Raw genomic sequence first — 18,582 nt, 5'->3', positions numbered from 1 at the left:
TCTCATTGTAATATGAAATAACATATTTCAGCGGTGTGGATGGAATCTCATTTGGGAATCAGAGAGAGAAAGAAATGCCCTGGAAATCAATCAAAACAAGATGAGGAGATAAGTGATATTCAGGGTGTCTTAAAAATTAGATGTAAGAGTCAAGTTTAACACAGCTGGAGTGCTAAGACAAATAAAACAGTACAGAATACCAAGACAGGAGGTGAACTGAATGGAGACAAAAAGACAGGGTGAGAAGCCAGAACCAGCCATAATCTCAGACTGAAATTATGGTGAAAAGTTTATATTGCTCTTCAGACCAACTCAGAGCTGTTTTCTCAGTCTGAGAGGGAAAAAAAAAAATGAAATACACAAAAAAGGTATGAGAAAGATAACCAGAGGAGGCAACCAGGGATTTGTGAGTGCTCTTGGCCTGTCAGTGAAAGAGCATTACTTACTGGTAGCTTTTTTCTGAATCTACATATTGAGATACTCACATACTGTTCAAGCTTTAAGCTTAAGTTGCACAGAGACAAAATTATGTAGCAGTACTAATTATAAGTACTTCATCTTCAAAGGCCACAGCACAACAGCAACACCGAACAGCAGGTGGTTACATTTTCAGGTAAACATTTGGCAAGTGGAATGGATGGCAACAGATTCAGAGTGAGCTTAGAAAAATAATGTAACTTTCTCCCCAAAACCAGTCAGCCTCAGAAAATTGCACACAACAGATCACAGGCAATATAAAAGGTTTAAATTGCAGTTTCATTGAAGAATTCAGGAACTAAAACTCTTTTAAAATATAAATTAATCAGGCTTGCACAGCCATGGAAGTACAGAGCTCCATTCTAATGGCTCCTCAAAATACGGGGCAGACTTGAATATATGTCGACAAGTTTAAATAGCAACAACATTCCTTCCCCCTTTAAAGTTTTAATTATTTAAAGCAGCCTGACAGAAAGTTATGTAGAATAGTGATCTTTTTGACAAAAATCACCATGTTTTGTGGTATTACAGATTCTTTAGCAGTCCACAGAAGGGACAGGGTTTTACAAGAATGAAGAAGCAGAATATTAATATAAGATGTCACTGAAGTGGGCATGAAGCAGTCATAAAATTTTAGGGTGTAATTTACTAGTGATAACAGTACATAACCTGTTAAAGGAAAACAAAAAAAAATCCTATGATCTCAAATTCTTTATAGCATACTGTCTTAAAAGATCTTGGGAACAAAAAGCAGCTAAGACTGTAACAGTTGAAAGGCAGCATCATTAATGTGATGATGAACATAATGAATTCTTGGCTTCTAGGCACCACCAAGAAACAAGCCTTCCTCTGATCACCAGTTCCCTGAAAGAAAACTAATTTCTAGTTATTACTAGAAGTTAGCAGCATGCAAATAAATAAAACCCCTAAACGCCTGTTGTGCAGATGAGCACTGTTGTATTTGACTGACAAATATGCTATAATAGAAGGAAAGCTTTTGCTTTTTCTACCTTATCATAATTAAAAATGATTTTGAATGAGGCACAATAGGGTTGGAGGTTCAGAACAATGTGTGCTGCTGGTTCAGGCTGTTCTGAGGAAGCACAATGCCTCCATCTCAGTGCTGTGATGAATGCAGCTATGGAAGTCCTGTCATTTGAGCTCAAATCTTTAATCCATAATAGTTTTTTGACATTATAAATGCAATTATGTTACAGAGAGAGATCATCTCAAAAATATGATGAGACAGTCCCTGGGTGGTTTAAAACCCACCAGGCTTCTGAATTAAGGAAGGTCAAACAGCAATTTGCAAATAAGTAATTTCCTTTTCTGAGATTTCTACTACTTAAATGTAATTTAAAACCAGCTGTAAGTAGTAAACTGATAAATAGGAAATGTCAGCAACAAATATGATACAGAAGAGAATTTATTCAAACATACATCTCAAGAACTCTAAACTAGAAAGACAGGTAACAACAACAACCACCAAATTTTAGGAATTGATAATTTAAGTATAGCTCTTAAGTATTTACTTGCACTGTAAATAAGTTTCTTAAATTTCAAAAATAAACTATTGTTATTGAATGTTTTGAAAATAATGCTACGTGCCCCAATAAAAACACTGAAGCCTAAATTTAAGTAGTTTTTTCCCCCCCGTTAAAATATACCCTGCATTCAAAATTAAAGACTTTACACATAGGCAAGAGAGCACAGTTCAAGTGAGAATAAGAATTTATTTTTAAAGAAAAATATTTTAAATCATTCTTACACCTGCTAGACAAGATTTTTTCAGCTAGGTTTCCATTTCATGTACAGGGAAATAATCCATTGTTTGGAACAAGACTTCAATAGTTTGAAATAAGACAGTTTTGAGTGCAGTTTTGAGTGTACTACATCAAGTATAATATCTGAGTGTTTCTGAAATCCACACCTTAGGTAACAAGAACCTGTGACAAGATCCATCTGAAAAGACTGACTTCCCTGAACATCTTAATTTTCATGTATGCATATATTTTAACATGAAATGTGAAAGCCTCATAATTCAAATACCTAGCAGAATCGTAATTTAGAGATATTCTACCCTGAGATACAAAATGAAAACAAAGAGTAAGAATACCGAAGTAAGACCTGCTTGGAAAAACTTGATTGTAGTCACATTACTCACTGATGGCTTGACAACAGATATAAAACATCCCAAACCAAGCAGAAATTCAGACTGATGCTTCTGAAAGTATTTTAAGTCCTAAGTTAATTTTAAAGCCATTTCTACTAGTATGCATAAAGTAAGAAAAGTAGGTAGAAAGCTGATCTTAAGTGAAGAAAGAGCTGAAGTCAAGTTAAGATTCCTGCCCCACTTACAGATCAACCATGATAAAAGACAGAAGCAGATTCCTCTTATGGATGCCCAGAAGTGGAGACAGAAAGGAGGCTGTGGCAGTAAGTGGAGGATGGAGAGTAGGTGAGTGGCACAGCCACTGAAAGAAAGTGTGAAACTCCTGCCTAAATTTAATTTGTGGTAAGGAACCAATAAAGCTGAAAACAGACGTAAGTCAGGTGAGTTTCTGCTGCTGAAAAAAACAAATCAAATAGTAAAATCCAGTCAGATTGATGAAATCAAAGAAAAGAATACAGAAAAGGGCACATTGCCTCCACAGATCATGAAATTTCTCACTAAAGGTTTACATTCTCTTGACACAGCAAGAGGTACCATTATTTGTACTTCAAAGAAATTGAAGAATAATCTTTACTGATGTCTTTACTGATGTCTGAAACATGAGAAGAATCAGCATCAGAAAATGGTTCCCTTCCAATTATGAAAAAATGCATTGAAATGAAACTTGTTTAACCTGTCCCACAAGAACAGAATGTGCAATTTGCCATGAATATGGCAGTAGAAACTGTAACTTGTCCAGAGTTATAAAGCATCCAGAGCTGTTGGCCCAAAACCATGGAGATAGGAAGATGAAATCTGTTTAAATATCTTGACCTTGCAAAAGACATACCTTTACATTGTAGGAAAAAAAATAATCTGGTCTTCAAAACAAAACAAACAAAAAAAAAGAATTAAAAATCTAAAAATGGCTTTTTAAAAAAGACTTTCCATACCTGGGTTTGAAGAAATCTGTGACTAAAGCTGATTGACATTTTGTTCATGGTATTAAAAATCTCTTGGCAGGTGTATGGACCAGATAGAATGCACCAGTCAAAGTACATAATGAGAAACATGCAGTAAAAAAATCAAAACGGGAATAAAACTGGGCTGCACTCGTCTTCTGCAGAATATCCTTTGGCAGTCACAAACATATAGATTGGGATAAAAGGAAAGCTGGTGCATGATCTGAGAATCAGTTAGAGTTTGGTATATCACAGGAGAGCAAAGCATGAAGGCAGGATGCAGAGAAATGTGGAATAACCTGAGTGTAATGGCTTGGCTGGTCTGAACTGTGGCTCAGACATGGGTCTGAATAAACAAAATGAGTAACAGCAATGTTGTGGAACGAACAACAGCTCAGCAGGACCCCAGTGCTGCACCAGTGCAGGACAGGCACCTCTGGGACAAAGGCACAGGCAGCTATTGTGGAGCACAGATGAAGCACAAGTTGATGCTGCACTGGTGCAACACTACAAATAAGTGTCATGAGACACAAAAAGCAGCAGGACAGCCAAGAGAGAAAGAGATGGCAAAGGTGAAATTGTCACTACAGGAGCAGAGCTGATGTGCAATGACTTGACATCCCAATTGGGCTCATCACCCTACTTGAAAAAGTGTAACACACCCTTCTACAGTAAGGTGTAACACTGCAGGGCAAACATAGATCTTCTGATTAAATGTCTCATTAACAAACAAAAAAAAATCATGAAAAATTACAAACTGAGAATGAAATATAAAGTGAACATTTAGATGAGAAAACAAGTCAGTCTGCTGAAAGCTGGCAATACAACAATGGGAAAAAAGAAATACTGATGGAGGAGATATTAAAACTGTGATTTTCATAGATGGTTTTCAAGATGATACCTCATGCATTGAAAGGAGACGATGGACAGAGTTGTGTCTCTAGAACAGCATTATTTTATCAAGTTACACTGCAACCAATCAAAGCATTGAGTCCTAAACTGGTCAGGACTGTGGAGTACATATTAATTATTACTCAGTTACAATAATTTCAATCTTTTGACTAGCAGTGAAACAAGATTAACTTTTCTAGCTTTTTATAAATCGCTATTAAAAAAACCTTTATGAGCAACAAAGTAAAAAATTCCAAATAACTTCCCAATTGGCATCTCAATCGAGGTTCTACTTGCAGTTGTTCAGAGAAGTGATTTTCACTTACAATCATACCTTAGAAAGGTTCACAGGTGGCACATGTCCTTATATAAATATATTCCGGTACAGGTCTACAGATCACATATTTCTATATAATTATATTTGGTAAAACTTGTAGTTCTGATTTCCAAACATTTTAATCTGATTTCTTTCAAAATAACTTTCTTTAAATAACTATGAAGTAAACATGGGTAATGAGGACTCCATAAACTTTCTTTATTCAGATCACACACCCAAACCCACCAACATGTTTGACATGAGATTGAACAAAGGAAGCACAACACTGCTCTGACTGCCACCAAGGGCAAACCCACCAAGCTGTGAAGCTGCAGTGGGGTGTGCATGGGAATATTAGCAAAACTCTGCTCTGAAAATATCAGGCTTCTCATATTCAGCAATTTCCTTTCAGATACATCCACCTAATTAGTTGTTGATCACTGTAAAAATATCTGTCTTAATTAGAACCTGAAGGTTGTCAACAGCTTTCAGAAACACAGCATTCTCAGTGACAACCAAGACTCAAGGACATTTTAGAGAGCCTTTCTTTTCCATGTTGACCACAGGAAACATTGGAGAGAAAAAGGCTTTTGATAAGGAAATACTGTCCTTAAAAAATAGCTAAAATACTGTTTATATTAAATTAATATCCAGTTACCAAATTAGAAAAATATTTCTATTTGTCTCAAAGGTTGTTTAAACAATATCTTCAAGGCACAAAAGTGCAAATACAACAAAATTAAAGCAAAAGAATGAACTTAACTGCAAGCAAAAGAATGAACACTGAATAAATGTGGCATTACACTTGGCTTAAAAATCTGAAAAAGGTTTCAAGCCATGAAGGGTCAGACTAAAATTATCCTTTGATGAGTGAAAGATGAATTAGGAAAGGAAAATCTAGCCAACAATATATGCAAACAACAAGCCAGTTGTCTCACACCATTTTAAATTTTGCCCCTCAATTCTGGAACCAGAACCTGCATTTTCTGAATGTAATTAAATGAAGATTCCAGTGTAAGACACTTTACAAAGATGTGGTGAAAGTAAAAAAGCAGCACTAGCTTTAGCATATAAACAATAGAGAAATGCAAAGTAAGACACAGTACATGGGACTCTTATGAATTAAAGCATCTCTCTTGAACTGTTTTCAACATCAAAATGTGGAATTGTCTCAGCAAAATTAATCTGCTCTGGTCATAGTCGGACTGCATAAATACTTTACTTACAGGTTACATCTTCACATGTTCTGCTGATTGACTTTCCTCCTTCTCTATCTAACAGCAACAGAAGCTCTGCTTTAAGGCCATAAACTCTCAACAGAAGAGGGAATTTATAAAAGGATGTGTATTTGTCAGATTTTCAAAAGCACTGTGCAGGCCTTGGAAAACTGCTATTTTCTTTTCTAGAAAAAGGCTTACAAAGAAAGACAGAAGATTGTCTATATTTATTTAGTATTACCAGTTCACTAAAGAAAGCTGAATAATCTAGCCATTTCCTCAGGACTGAGGACAAATAGGAAAACATGACAATGAGTGTCTCAGCTTTTGCAGAGGTACAATCAAAAACAGACAGCAAAACAATACTGAATAAAATGATGAAAAATACCCCCCAGTTTAGGTATAAAACTGGGTATATAAATCCTACAGAAAGGCTTAATGATTGTGGCACTAAACTACAGAAAACTACATATCTTAGCAGGTAAAGAAATTTGAAGACCTCAGAGACAATTCTTTTAAAAAGTCCATCATTTAAAGAAGCAAGAGTAAAAACCCTTAGTTCAGAATCCTCAAAAGACGACGAGTAACAGCATACTCTAACTGCAAATAACTGCAGTTTAAAACTAAACAGCACCCAAAAGCTGCACACTCCACACTAGATCACATGATGTGAGAAAAACAAAAAGGAAAGAAGAGTATGTAATTTGGCAAGGAGAATTCCAGAGTGTAAAACAAAATGGAGCATTAGACTGTGGCATGGGAGCTGCTGTTGTTGCATCATGGGGAATGAGGCAGAGACCACTAAATTCATTTAATGAGTAAGGATTTATTACACATGTATAGCCAACTATATATAAAGTGTGTCTTTCTGCTTTTACACTTCTGCATTAAAAATGGCCCACTTACTGAGAACAGTCATTCATTTCACATTCTTCTTATATTTCTATTAATGCTTTTACTTCAGTTTATGTCTGCCTGTGAAAAGGTAACTTCTTGTCTGGAAACTACACATACAAAAATTTCTACTTACTCTGCATCAGAGGTGAAACTTATTTTAGAGCCAAGTAATCCTCTAATAAAAAGTCTTTGTGAAAAGAACCTTCTTAAAATTAACAGATTTAATGACTGTCACACTATGTCTCCTCTGCACTTTTCCTAACCTAGTATTTTAAATTTGTCGCTCATTAAAAATGTAGAACGACCTGCTAAAATCAATCTTGTTTGTCAGTAGGTCATTCACAGTAGTAGGGAAGTGATTCCCATTTGTAGCTTTATCATTACTGGATTGCACTACCATGGGACAAATAAGCAAAAATATTGGAATACTAAAGCCATGCTAACACAGATGTGTAAAAAAGAATTCACAAAATTTTCCCTTCCAATTTTTAGCTAACTTGTAATACTGGAAGCTTAAGAAAATGTTTGTAATATTAATGCAGATATTATTTTATGTTCACTATGAACAGACCAATTAGACTCACAACACCAAAGTTTTCATAGTTACAATACTCCACTCTTGCAGCCAACTTTGAAATGACCACAAAAATCTCAGAATACCAAATCCTCTTTTCAAGTACTGCACTAACTTGTTTTCATTAAGGTAAAATTTAAAAACCACACTCAAACATAATAAAACATTAGAATTGAAAAGTCATATTCTCTGCTGACAAATCCAATAGATCTGTTCTAAAACTCCAGACTACTTGAAGAAAAGCCAAAATATAAGGGTGAAAATTAAGAAGTTCATGTTAAGTGAAAACATCCTAACTTTAAGTGATAGAAGTTGATTTTTAAAAGCTTGTGTACACCAACTCCCACGCTGATATGAAGGGCAAATGCACAGGTCTGTGATTTCAGCTCTGCCTACTACTGTAGAAGGTTCACAGTCTCTTTTCCATCTGTATGAAGTCCACACCCTCTGAAGCAGATTTTTCAAATATTCAATACATTGTAAAATTGTAAAATGGAGTATTTTCATGTCCCAGTTTTATCGTTGGATTACCAGTTTTTTGTATTTTAACTTGGCTTTCTTGAAACCTTTTGCCCAAGTCCAAAGCATGTGAATGCGACCTTCAGTGTTACAAGAGAACTACTCTCGTGAAAAGAAAACAAATGCTTTCCTAAAAAATATGCTCATGTAATTTTCTTTGCACGACAGAGAATGATAGTGCTTCAGTGTTGCTAAAGAAATTAAAGTTGCCAGAAGATTGATTTAGAGTAAAAGGGAACTGGTCCTCAACACATCAAATGCATTATAGAAGCAACAGTTCAGAAGAAGCAACAAACATCCAATGGACCCATGTATCTACCAGCCACCTTATCTTGAATAGAACAGGCAATGAGAAAAATCAATTAACTCTTTTCTGTTGCTGCAGTGAGTGCATGGCTAGTTCTGGTTGCTGGACTCTACCTTGTGCTGTAAGAGTTCAATTGTTTATTCCTGCTTGCACATGCAAGTGTACATAAAAATTTGGTAAGAAAACCAAGCATACATAAAAATTTGGGAAGAACATTCTGCCCACCTGCCACAATAGTTCACAATAAAACAGCATCACAACATCTCCCTCTTTGAGGAACATTTGCTAAGACCCCCACATTCATAAAAGTTGAAGAAAACCTTCAAATACTGACCATAAATGTGTTTATAGCAACATTTCAAGCATGACAAGAACAATGATATAGTTTATGATACCACATAAACAAAAATACAATCCAAAGAACATATGAACGAAACATGATGTTTTCATGTGCATTAAACTTCCAGATGCAGGAATTATGTTTGAAGTCACATGCATGCACAGCTAGAAATCATGTTGCCTCTTTTTAGGGAGTAGCATATTAGAGTAAACATGTTTGTATGATTTCCTTGGCTGGTGCAGAGAGTACACAATGTTGAATCAACACAGCAAAACAAGACATTCTTCCAATATCAGACAATGCTCTGATAGTGCAATAGTATCCCTAAGAAAGACCTGGGGTTACAAGTGTGGAGACAATTCCAGAATCATCATTCTTTATCTTTTAACATTTCCTGTATCAATTAACTTCCTATCATAGCCTTTCCAAAGACAATGACTGATATGAGAAACCATGAGTAAAAGGGAAAATAACAAAAACTGTAAATGAAGTAATGTAAAATATCAAAATAGTTATCAGATTTCCTGAAGATCTGAAACTAAAGAATGAAAGTTATCAGGTAGATAAAATTGAGTCCCAATTAAAACTAACATGTGACTGTATCACAGTAATAGGTCTTGCATTACCATAGAAACAAAACATTTACAGATAAATATAATTGGAATGTAACATTTTTTTCAATGAGTTACGAGAGAGCTCTTTCTTCATTTGCAATATAGAAATGGATATGTGATATCCTTTTCTAGTTTATTTTTTTTACAGCAATTTTGTGTCAAAGTTTGAACTTCTTAGAAACAAGTTATGTACGTTGAGCTTGGCTCCAGATCAATGAATTAAAATACAAAAGAGTAGTAGTCTATAGATAAAAAAATGCTGTACTTTGGAAAAAGTAGGGTTATACTGAATGAGCTTAATATGAAGAATTCTATATATCACATGAAGTACAAAAGAAATACAGCATACAAGAGTCATTATACTGTTTATATTACAACTTAAATTAACCTTTCCATTTATTATCAGAGACCCTTTTCTACAAGAAAGAATAAATACAAAGGAGGACCTAAGATTTTGTTCTGATATTTTGAATATATATTTTTTTTTATTTGAGCAATATATCAGATTAGCTAATACAATATTGTTTCTACAAAGGCAGTAATTTAAATCACATTGCAGGAGTTTCGTTTTACTTGGTGAGGATTTCACACCTTAGGAATTTTGTCGAAATGAGTTGAGACTTTTGTTTAAGGAGATCTCTTTGCCCAACAGAAGAAATAATTACACAAATGTGCCATCCTTCTAAGCAGTATAATGGCCTTCTGAGATCACAGTTGTATTACAATGTATCTATAAATGCCTATCTTTAAAAAATGATTTCACACTAGCCTGAAAAGATTTTGAGCCAAAGTATTTAGCATAGTAACTGTATATTGTACTTGTAAAAAATAGTTTTGCATTTTAAACTGTTGTGTAAGGATTCAATGTGCAAACCCCTTAGAGTCAGCAAATTTCATCTGGCATGGAAAGGATACTAAAATGGGTCTCTAACTGAATAGTTTTCAGAAGTACAAAATACTATCTTTTACTGTAAAATTACAAAACTATTGCAGATTTGTAACAGAAATCGTTCAATAAGAATTTTTAAAAACCAGCTGTATGTTAATACACTCAATTTATGCTTCCTTTTATAGCCTACCCCTTCTCAAACTAGGAGAAACTACACAACAGAATCAAATTCTGTTCCTTTTGAAGTCAATAGCCAGTCAATAGTCAATAGTGACTAACTTCAGAATGTCAGAACTTGACTTCTTGTCTGCCTGAACTATATTGGCTAGCTTATCAGAGCTGAAAGAATGGTGCAAAACATTATACACATTTTAAAATTGCACTTTCTGAATTGTTCTGATGTTATGCAATGTTTAATTAATGACTTTTTTGAAATTAAAATGAGTAACATGCAATAAAAAAAAAGTGCTTAGTTGTTTGACTTCTCCAACTCTTTAGGATTTCAATTTTAAGATGAAGCGGGGAACAGGAACTTACCTACTTGGTACTTTGGGTAATAAGGTGCCATTTGTCCACTACTGCATGATTGTCTCTTATGTCTTTTTCTTAAATTTGTATCAGTGGTCTCCCATTGTGGACTTTTTCTTTTGTTTATTCTAGTAAGACCTTCAGAACTACCAGCAGGATTATCGTCCTGGTTTACACCACTACTTAACTTTCTACCATGAAACTCGCCATCCAGCTTTTCAGTCACTTTAGAAGAATCAGATCCTTTAGATGTTTCCACTTCATTTTCTTGTTTCTTTAATGTATTTCGTTTAGTAGAATGGGACCTTAAAAGAGGATGTCTTTTTTCTTCCATATAGGCCTGAGTGCTTCTACTGTCAACAGCTTCAGGAGAATAAATGACATTATTTACCTTAAATGAATTGTGCTGCTCAACATGGTTGATTTTTCTCAGAAATATCCTACAGTCTTTAAAGGTTTTGGCTTTCCAAGTATTTTGAAACAGTTTATCTTGGCTTTGTTCTTTTCTAACATTTTGCTGGCAATGAATTGTTCCATTTGCCTCTGAATGTGCCTTAAGTATATTTGCTAAACCAGGATGTGGGTTAAAGTCAGAAGATCCCATCATCTGTTGAACAAATGCATCTCTGGCTTCATTTTCAGTTGGCAAGAGGCTATTCTGAGACTCTACCAAAGTCTGAGTGGGCTGGATTTCTACTTTATTTTTCTCCTGGAGCTTGGGTGTTTCATCACTGGTTTCCCCACTTGTACTTTTAAACAACTGGCTTTGACAAAATAACTGCAGATTTTTCTTTTTTGATTTCCAGCCTCCAGGAGCCTGATTATACAGCTTTTTTGTTTGTCCCCACCTATCATGCTGCAACTTCTTAAATTCATTTCTTCTTAATCTGGCTAAAGTGAAATTACTTTTCATGCTCAAGACTGGAGGAGATCTCACCATGTTATGCAATATTTGCAATTTCCCTGATGGTTTTGAAGGGGAGGATAGTGCAAACTTTTTAAAGTGCTTTCTGAAAGGGCAAGTACTAGGATCAGATTGTTTAGTTTCCATCTTTATCTCTCTAGTACTAACTACTTCTAAGGGATTGCGAGCATTTGCCTTTCTCACAAGAGAGAGAGACTGTGTTTCTGTAGTTTGCATAAACCAGGTGCAGAGTTCATTCATATTACACTTTTTCTGGAAAAGCATTTTTATAGGTGATGTTTCAAGTGCTACAAGGCAGGAGTCTAAAGGGTCTGACATTGCAGTATTGCAGTCTTGCTCAATGGGATCCCTTTTTTCATATACACATTTGTCAAACTCACTTCCCCCCACTCTCAACCAGGTATTAGTCATCTGTTCAAATCTATTGTTCAGTTCTTCCAACAAGGTGTCACTTGAAGTGGAAGTAGGCCACCACTTGAGAGAGGGATTTGATGAAAAAATGGGATCCAATGATACTTCATTAATGGGCCCGAATTCACCATCCTTAAGATACTTTTTAGCATTTCCTGAATTTCTCAGTTCTGAGGTATCTTTGGATGCTGTGCTCTGATTTAATTGTGTAAGTTTTTCCTTTCGCTCTTTAGCTTTTTTCAAATGGAGTTTGTAAGATTTATGTAGTAAGGCACTTCTACAAGTAAATGCACTAGAAGATGCTAATGAATGCAAAAAATGCAGTGAAGGTTTTCTGTCTCTAGCAGAGTGTCTCGATGGAATTTCACGTTTTCTTGACGCTGTTGTAGTAACATTGTGTGATCCATCCTCCCTAGAATCTTTCTGCATGTTCTTTACTTGACCCATATTATTGCACAGTTGATATTTTCTTTCCTGTGGCATGTTTTTCTCTAGCACATTCTGCTGTTGTAAAGGAGGCAAACCGTTGCTGATGCTCACTTTTCTTTCCTGAGGTGAAAGTCTACTGACAGTCACTGATATGCCAGAAATTTTTACTTTTGCTGGCCTGCCAGGTTTTCGAACGGTGGTTAATGGTTTCTTAATCTGCCGTATAACATTGCTGCAAGGATGTGGTGATGCCAGATTACTCTTGATAGGCCTGACATAGTCATAACCAGAGATCTCCTTTTCAGTAGAAGGATTCTGGAAGGCTTTTACCATTTCAGCCAAAGCATTTCCAGTTTCTGCATTGTGCCTTGCTCTGCTGGCATCATTGGCAAAATTAGAATCAATATGTTGTGTGGGCAGAATGCTGATTCGATTTAGATTATCTTCAGAAACATGTCTCTTAGTTCTTCTTGACCTTCCAAAAACAACTGTCACGGTAATATTTTTGTTGCTGTTAGCTTCTTCCATTGCTGCTGCATCAGACTTGACACTTTTAGCACCAAAGCTAAGTTCAGGTCTAGGTTTTGTGCTTCCACTCATGTCTACTTTTGGTTTCGGAGGCCGTCCAATAGGCCTCTTAACCTGCTTAACTACCTGAGGACCGATTTTCTTTGGTCTACCAGGTTTCCTTTTGAAAACTGATTCACTGCTACTGCTTGATTTCTCCACAACTTCATCATTTTTTTTTGAGTCATTTATGTTAATTTGACCAACTGGACAAGAGCCTGTAACAGCTTCTGCACAAACATAGCTTGACCCCTCCTTAGTATCATTTTCACTGCAATCACAGACTGCATGAGAAAGGTCACCTGTGGCCTCTTTGTCTAACAAAGTGTTTGCCTGCCCCTGAAACAAACAAAGATCTGTGCTTCCCTTAGAAGATGTAGCTGCAGATGTCAAAGTGTATTTGATGCCTTCATGACTGTTAACTTCTGAGACAAACATAAGCTTAATAGGACTAGAGTAGTTTAAGGGAGATGAGATCTCCCCAGTTTCAGATGATACATGGAAGTCCCCATTACTGGAAGTTGAACTGCTTGAATTAAAGGTCAGAGAATTCAAAAGGCCATCATTAATTTCTTGATCTATAACAGTTTCTTCTGTGTTTGACGCAACACAAATTGCTTTGATTTTGCTGCTGCTTGGCACATGTGAATGTGGAAGGAAGCTTTGTCCTGTGCATCCCATCTCACTCAGAGTGAAAGGTAAGCTCCTTCTAGGAGCTGGGTTCATAACCTGTTCATAAGCATTATCTTTTAGTTTTTGGCTTATTTTGTAACTATCCAAAAATGAGCTGCTAGTCTTTCTGGCTAAGTTTATCGTATCTTCTAAACGCTCCACAACAACTTGCAGATTTGTGTCTCTCACGATTTTGCTTATATTTATGTCACTGCATCTTTCAGCATGAACATTTTTATTTATTTTCATTTTTTCCAAACTTTTCAAAGATCTTTTTGTACTGGATGACTTTCTAAACATGATATTGTTTGTTACATACACAGAGTACCACCCAGGAGGCACAATGTTACGTTTGGTTCTACCCAAGATCTCATTACTCTCATCATTCAGAGGAATCTGACCAGTCTCTTTTAAGGTTGCATAATCTCCTTGTGTATTTGGGAGTTTTGCCTGGCTGGCTGCAATAGCACTGTTTTCTGAAAGAACTAAAAAGCTGGAGCTGGTCTGAAAATTAGTAAGAGGTAGTTTGAAAGACTCTGTTTGGTGTACTGGAAAGCACATTGGTTTGGTTTGGCAATTCACACATGGATTACGTTCAAGATGTTGCAAAGTCTCATCTTCTATCACGGTAAAACTATGCCTTTTATTTGGATGCATTTTTTCAATTTTTTTTGTAGATTTCTTTGCATTTCTCTCAGAAATTGACTTTTTTCTTAGAATAGTTTCATCAAGGCTTGCAAGCTCCCTCTTGATTTGCAAAGACTGTCGTCGAATGACTGGTGAATCAGGAGAATTATACGTTGCAAACAGAGTTTCCTGACGCTTGCGAAATCTTGTCTGGATAATTTTATTTTCCACTTGTTTATCATGTTGGCGAAGTAATTCCATGAAGCTGTAATCACTTGCCTTGGCATTATGCAAAAGAGAAGTTATGAAGTCTCCTAATTTGACATCATTTTCTGGTGCCCTGTCACTGCTAGAAAGTTTTACAAGATTTGTTGCCAGATCTGTAGTGTCTATTGACTTCAACTTCTCATTAATGCGGTCCATTAAATCTTGAAAAATGGCAGAATGTTCACCTTTCTCAGAGTTCATAAAACCATCATTGCTTTCTTGGTCTGCTGATACCAGTGTTCCATCTGAATAATCAATCTCTTTTCCTTTGCATGTTTTACCCTCATAGTCAAATTCTCCCTTGCTTCCTTCAGCTGGCAAGAGAGATGGAGGCTGGTTGATGGATATTTCGAGCTTGTTGTCTAAAGTTGGAAAATCCATAACCATTCCTTCTGACAATTCAAATTCTTTACTGTGTATAGGTGATAGTGGAGGTGGCGATGGGCTGCGAGATCTGTTTGAATTTTTAATGCTGCTTAAGAGGTCACAGTCCTTAGCTGAATATGTACATGCTGCTGCTTTCACAGAATGCCTGTTACAATTTTGCAATTGGTCAGCACAATACTTAGGAGAACTACATGCTTTGTTCACCATTGTCTTAATACATCCAATTGCTACAGCTTGGCATGACAAAGAATGGAAATCTTTAATACAAACAGACAGAGGTGGTAAACAAGTGTTTGGCCTTTGATTTTGTAAACAGCACCTTTTTGTCAGCATGTGTCCATTGCAACTGCAAAATGGAACGTGAACATCCTCTTCAGTAAGGGAACTGGGAGTTTCAGAGTGGACCAAATGTGTTTGCTTGCAACTGCAAACTATAGGAATATTTTCATCCTGTATTAGGAATTTTAACATAGCCAAAGTCTGTTGCCAGTGATATGAACAAAAAGACTCCAAAACTTTGTTTAATGTTGATTTTCCTTTTTCCAAATTAGCTGTTTCCTCTGAATTTGCATCAGTTGTTGAGCTTGAACTGAAAATGAAAACAAATCAAAACAAAATATAAATTACAGCAAAACACCACATCTAAAGTTTGTTATAACGGTTAAAGTCAAGCCTAAAACTTGACATTTACAAAATAGTTCTGTTGTATTTGCAGTATTTAATCATACTTGCAAGTGTCGCTAGCAATGATGTGCATTGTGTTGCTAGCAGTGATAGCACTAATCTACCACTAAGAAAAATAACCATGAAGAAATTAGTGGCAAAAAGAGTAATTTGAAATATAGCTTCTTCAACCTAACAGTAATTATAACAATGTGAATCTTCTGGTATTTCAAACTAACTTAATTACTAATTAAAGAAAACCTCACCAAGAACCCAGCAAGCTTGGTATTAACCCCAATTTCACTAACTGGGGCACAGAGAAGAAAAATGACTGAGGTTCAAGGTTGTAGCAGAGGAAAGAATGGATCCATCTCTCATGAATCCCACTCTTAGATATTTAAATACTCAAGTGTATTGAGTGCTCTTCAGGATACACTTAAAGGTACTTCTAAAGACATTTTTATTTCTATATTTATTTTTAAAGAACACTTAAAAAGCTAACAGGAAATGGAAAAAACAGCCTAGCCTTGCAGGTAAGATTTTTCCTTTCAGTTTTAAAGAAAATTGCAGTGGTGCATCACAAGTTCTTCATTGCAATATATTAAACACATGTGTGCACACACAGATTCCTTAAACAGAGAGAATCACTACTGGAATAAGTAATTTCCAAGATAAAAGTTAATATCCTGTAAACAGGGTAGGCCTATATCTAAAGATTGCTGAGCAGTTGTTCTCAAATGTATTAACTAAAAAAAAAAACAAAAAACCACCTTATAAAATACTACTTTAACTATTTGATCAATTTCTTAGAAATTATTAAAACTAATGTCACTACTTACCTAATCAATCACTTAAACTGAAAAGCTGAAAATTTTCCATGGTAGAAATTAATACAGGTATTTCTTCAATTAAATGCAAAATCCTTATGCTGAATAGCAACTATCAACAGATAGTTAACACCTAGTTCAAATGTTTATTGAAACCAATTGCATGAGGAAAAATGTTGGAAGAATTCTGTTTTAGAAAAGTATGTATAGTTTAAACATATCACCAAACTCTGAACATGACACTAACTTTTTTCCCTACTATTATCCCCTGTAAGTTTTTTGTACTTAAGCCTATACTTCGAAAAATTTTCATTTTGATTTGTTTACAACTGAATGAACATATTTAAACATATTTAAAATTTATTGTGCTGTATTTAAATATAGTTAGCTATAGCTACCTATAATTTTCCTTCTCCTGTAACATTCAGCATGAAATGGTATACATTCAAAATCAGGCATCTAGATGAGACTAACTCATAAAGCCATAAGATAATTGTGATGGTATTAGTTGAAGCTGCGATTCTATTTAATCTGAAATAATTAAGTCTTAAAAAGAAAAAAACCCTCTCTTTGGCACTTTGTACTTGCAATCTAAAGTAAACCCCACATTATTCAAAGGAATGTCAGTGTCAGGATTTGACTCTCTGAAATACCACTACACTGAGAAAAGCCTGACTGTTCCTCTAACAAATTCAGAAGTCACAAGGTATCAAAATCACTACACTTGTAAAAGGAAAAGTTATTCTAATAACACAATTAAGGATAAAAGGCAATTGCCCTCCCCACCACGATTTTAATTAATATTTTGAAAGGATTAAAAAGAAAATCAACATCCCACTAGGCCTTCATCTTCCATATTCTGTTTGTAAACTAGCATAAATTTGTTAAGTACTAATTTGCTAAAAAGACAACTATAGCAGAGTCTTTTGTCAGACTAAATTTTTAAACAGATACCTTTCTATCTGTCTGGACTTGCAAGGTGTGTCTCTAGTTTCACTGGAGAGCTTTAACTATAGAGGACCTGTATCCATAACCGCTATTTAAAACCTGTTCACTGGTGGAAGAAACTTCTGGAGCCTTACAACCTTCTCAAAGTGAGCAACCAAATCATCCGCAGGCCTCAAAACTGTTTTGAATTTGCTATGTGGACATTAATTTGTTGTATTCTGATATTCACAGTATTCTGATTATCACAGACATAAGGCACATTCTTCTAAAACATTTTATTTCCTGATTATTCACCCTTGTGTGACATCCATAATCTGCTTCCCCTTAACATGAGTTAGTTTCTAAAGCTGACAGACAACTTTCATCTATTCTACTGAAATAGTCCCACAGTCCAAATGATCTTCTGAGTTTGTAAAAATACATTGAGCTCTTACTCAGTTTCATCTGGGAGCAGAGCTTACTACACAAACAAATTCAAACATTAAAGCAACGTATTTTCCTTGAATTGTCTCCCTGTAGAGATGTCAATATATTTAAACATACTAATTTTTAGTAGCTTTTCAATACAACTATGGAATTACATTTCAGTTTCCTGTAATTCCTTCCTTTATCTCTTCAAATTTGTATTGTCTCACTGTAGTTTAGACTATCCTCAGGATAAAAGGCTTAAGCAATAATTTCATAGAAGGAAGACCTATCACTTTGACAAACTGCACACTTCCTCCAAACCACACACACACAAAAAAAAATGGCTGGAGAGAGTGTGCAGGAAACTGAGGAGTTAAGAGGTGAGAGGATCAATATGCACTGCTACCCTGATACCTTTTGTATCGTTCAAGACAAAGGTTAAGCATGGAATGATATTTCCCTTCTGGCAGATAGGGGCAGTTAATAACATGGAGCGGGGATTGACTAGAGTCCAAAAATGGCACAAAGGCAGCAATGTGATAAGGTTAATTACCAGACTTTCAGAGTATTAATTTACATATAAAGAAGTTAAACTTTGCCTCCTCCACAAAAACTACCAGCTCTATCAGAGGACTCCCAAAAGAGGTCCTTCCCCTGTCGTCTCAGCCAGAGAGAAGATAGATCACTCCAGCAAGATCTTTACAGACCAGGAACAGGAACAAAACTGAACAGAACATAGTTTCGAGTACTCATACAAACAGCATGGAA

General features: G+C 35.6%; 1 protein-coding gene across 8 annotated transcripts in view; it reads right to left on the bottom strand.

Annotated features, from left to right (window-relative positions):
* The window catches only part of LCORL (ligand dependent nuclear receptor corepressor like), a 78,950-nt gene that overhangs the window by 5,638 nt on the left and 54,730 nt on the right, over nucleotides 1-18,582 (bottom strand). For 3 of the 8 annotated variants that reach the window (XM_066317177.1, XM_066317178.1, XM_066317179.1), the window contains exon 7: nucleotides 10,693-15,557. The exons of 4 other annotated variants lie outside the window; for them this stretch is intronic. In XM_066317177.1, the coding sequence (XP_066173274.1) occupies nucleotides 10,693-15,557 (4,865 nt within the window). Of the gene's footprint in view, nucleotides 1-10,692; nucleotides 15,558-18,582 lie in introns of those variants that run through there. One more of the 8 variants, XR_010743426.1, reaches the window with a different exon arrangement.

The sequence above is a fragment of the Sylvia atricapilla genome, chromosome 4, assembly GCF_009819655.1.
Source record: "Sylvia atricapilla isolate bSylAtr1 chromosome 4, bSylAtr1.pri, whole genome shotgun sequence".
NCBI lineage: Eukaryota > Metazoa > Chordata > Aves > Passeriformes > Sylviidae > Sylvia > Sylvia atricapilla.
The sequence above is the reverse complement of the archived record's forward strand: the minus strand, read 5'-3'. Positions and strand labels throughout refer to the sequence as shown.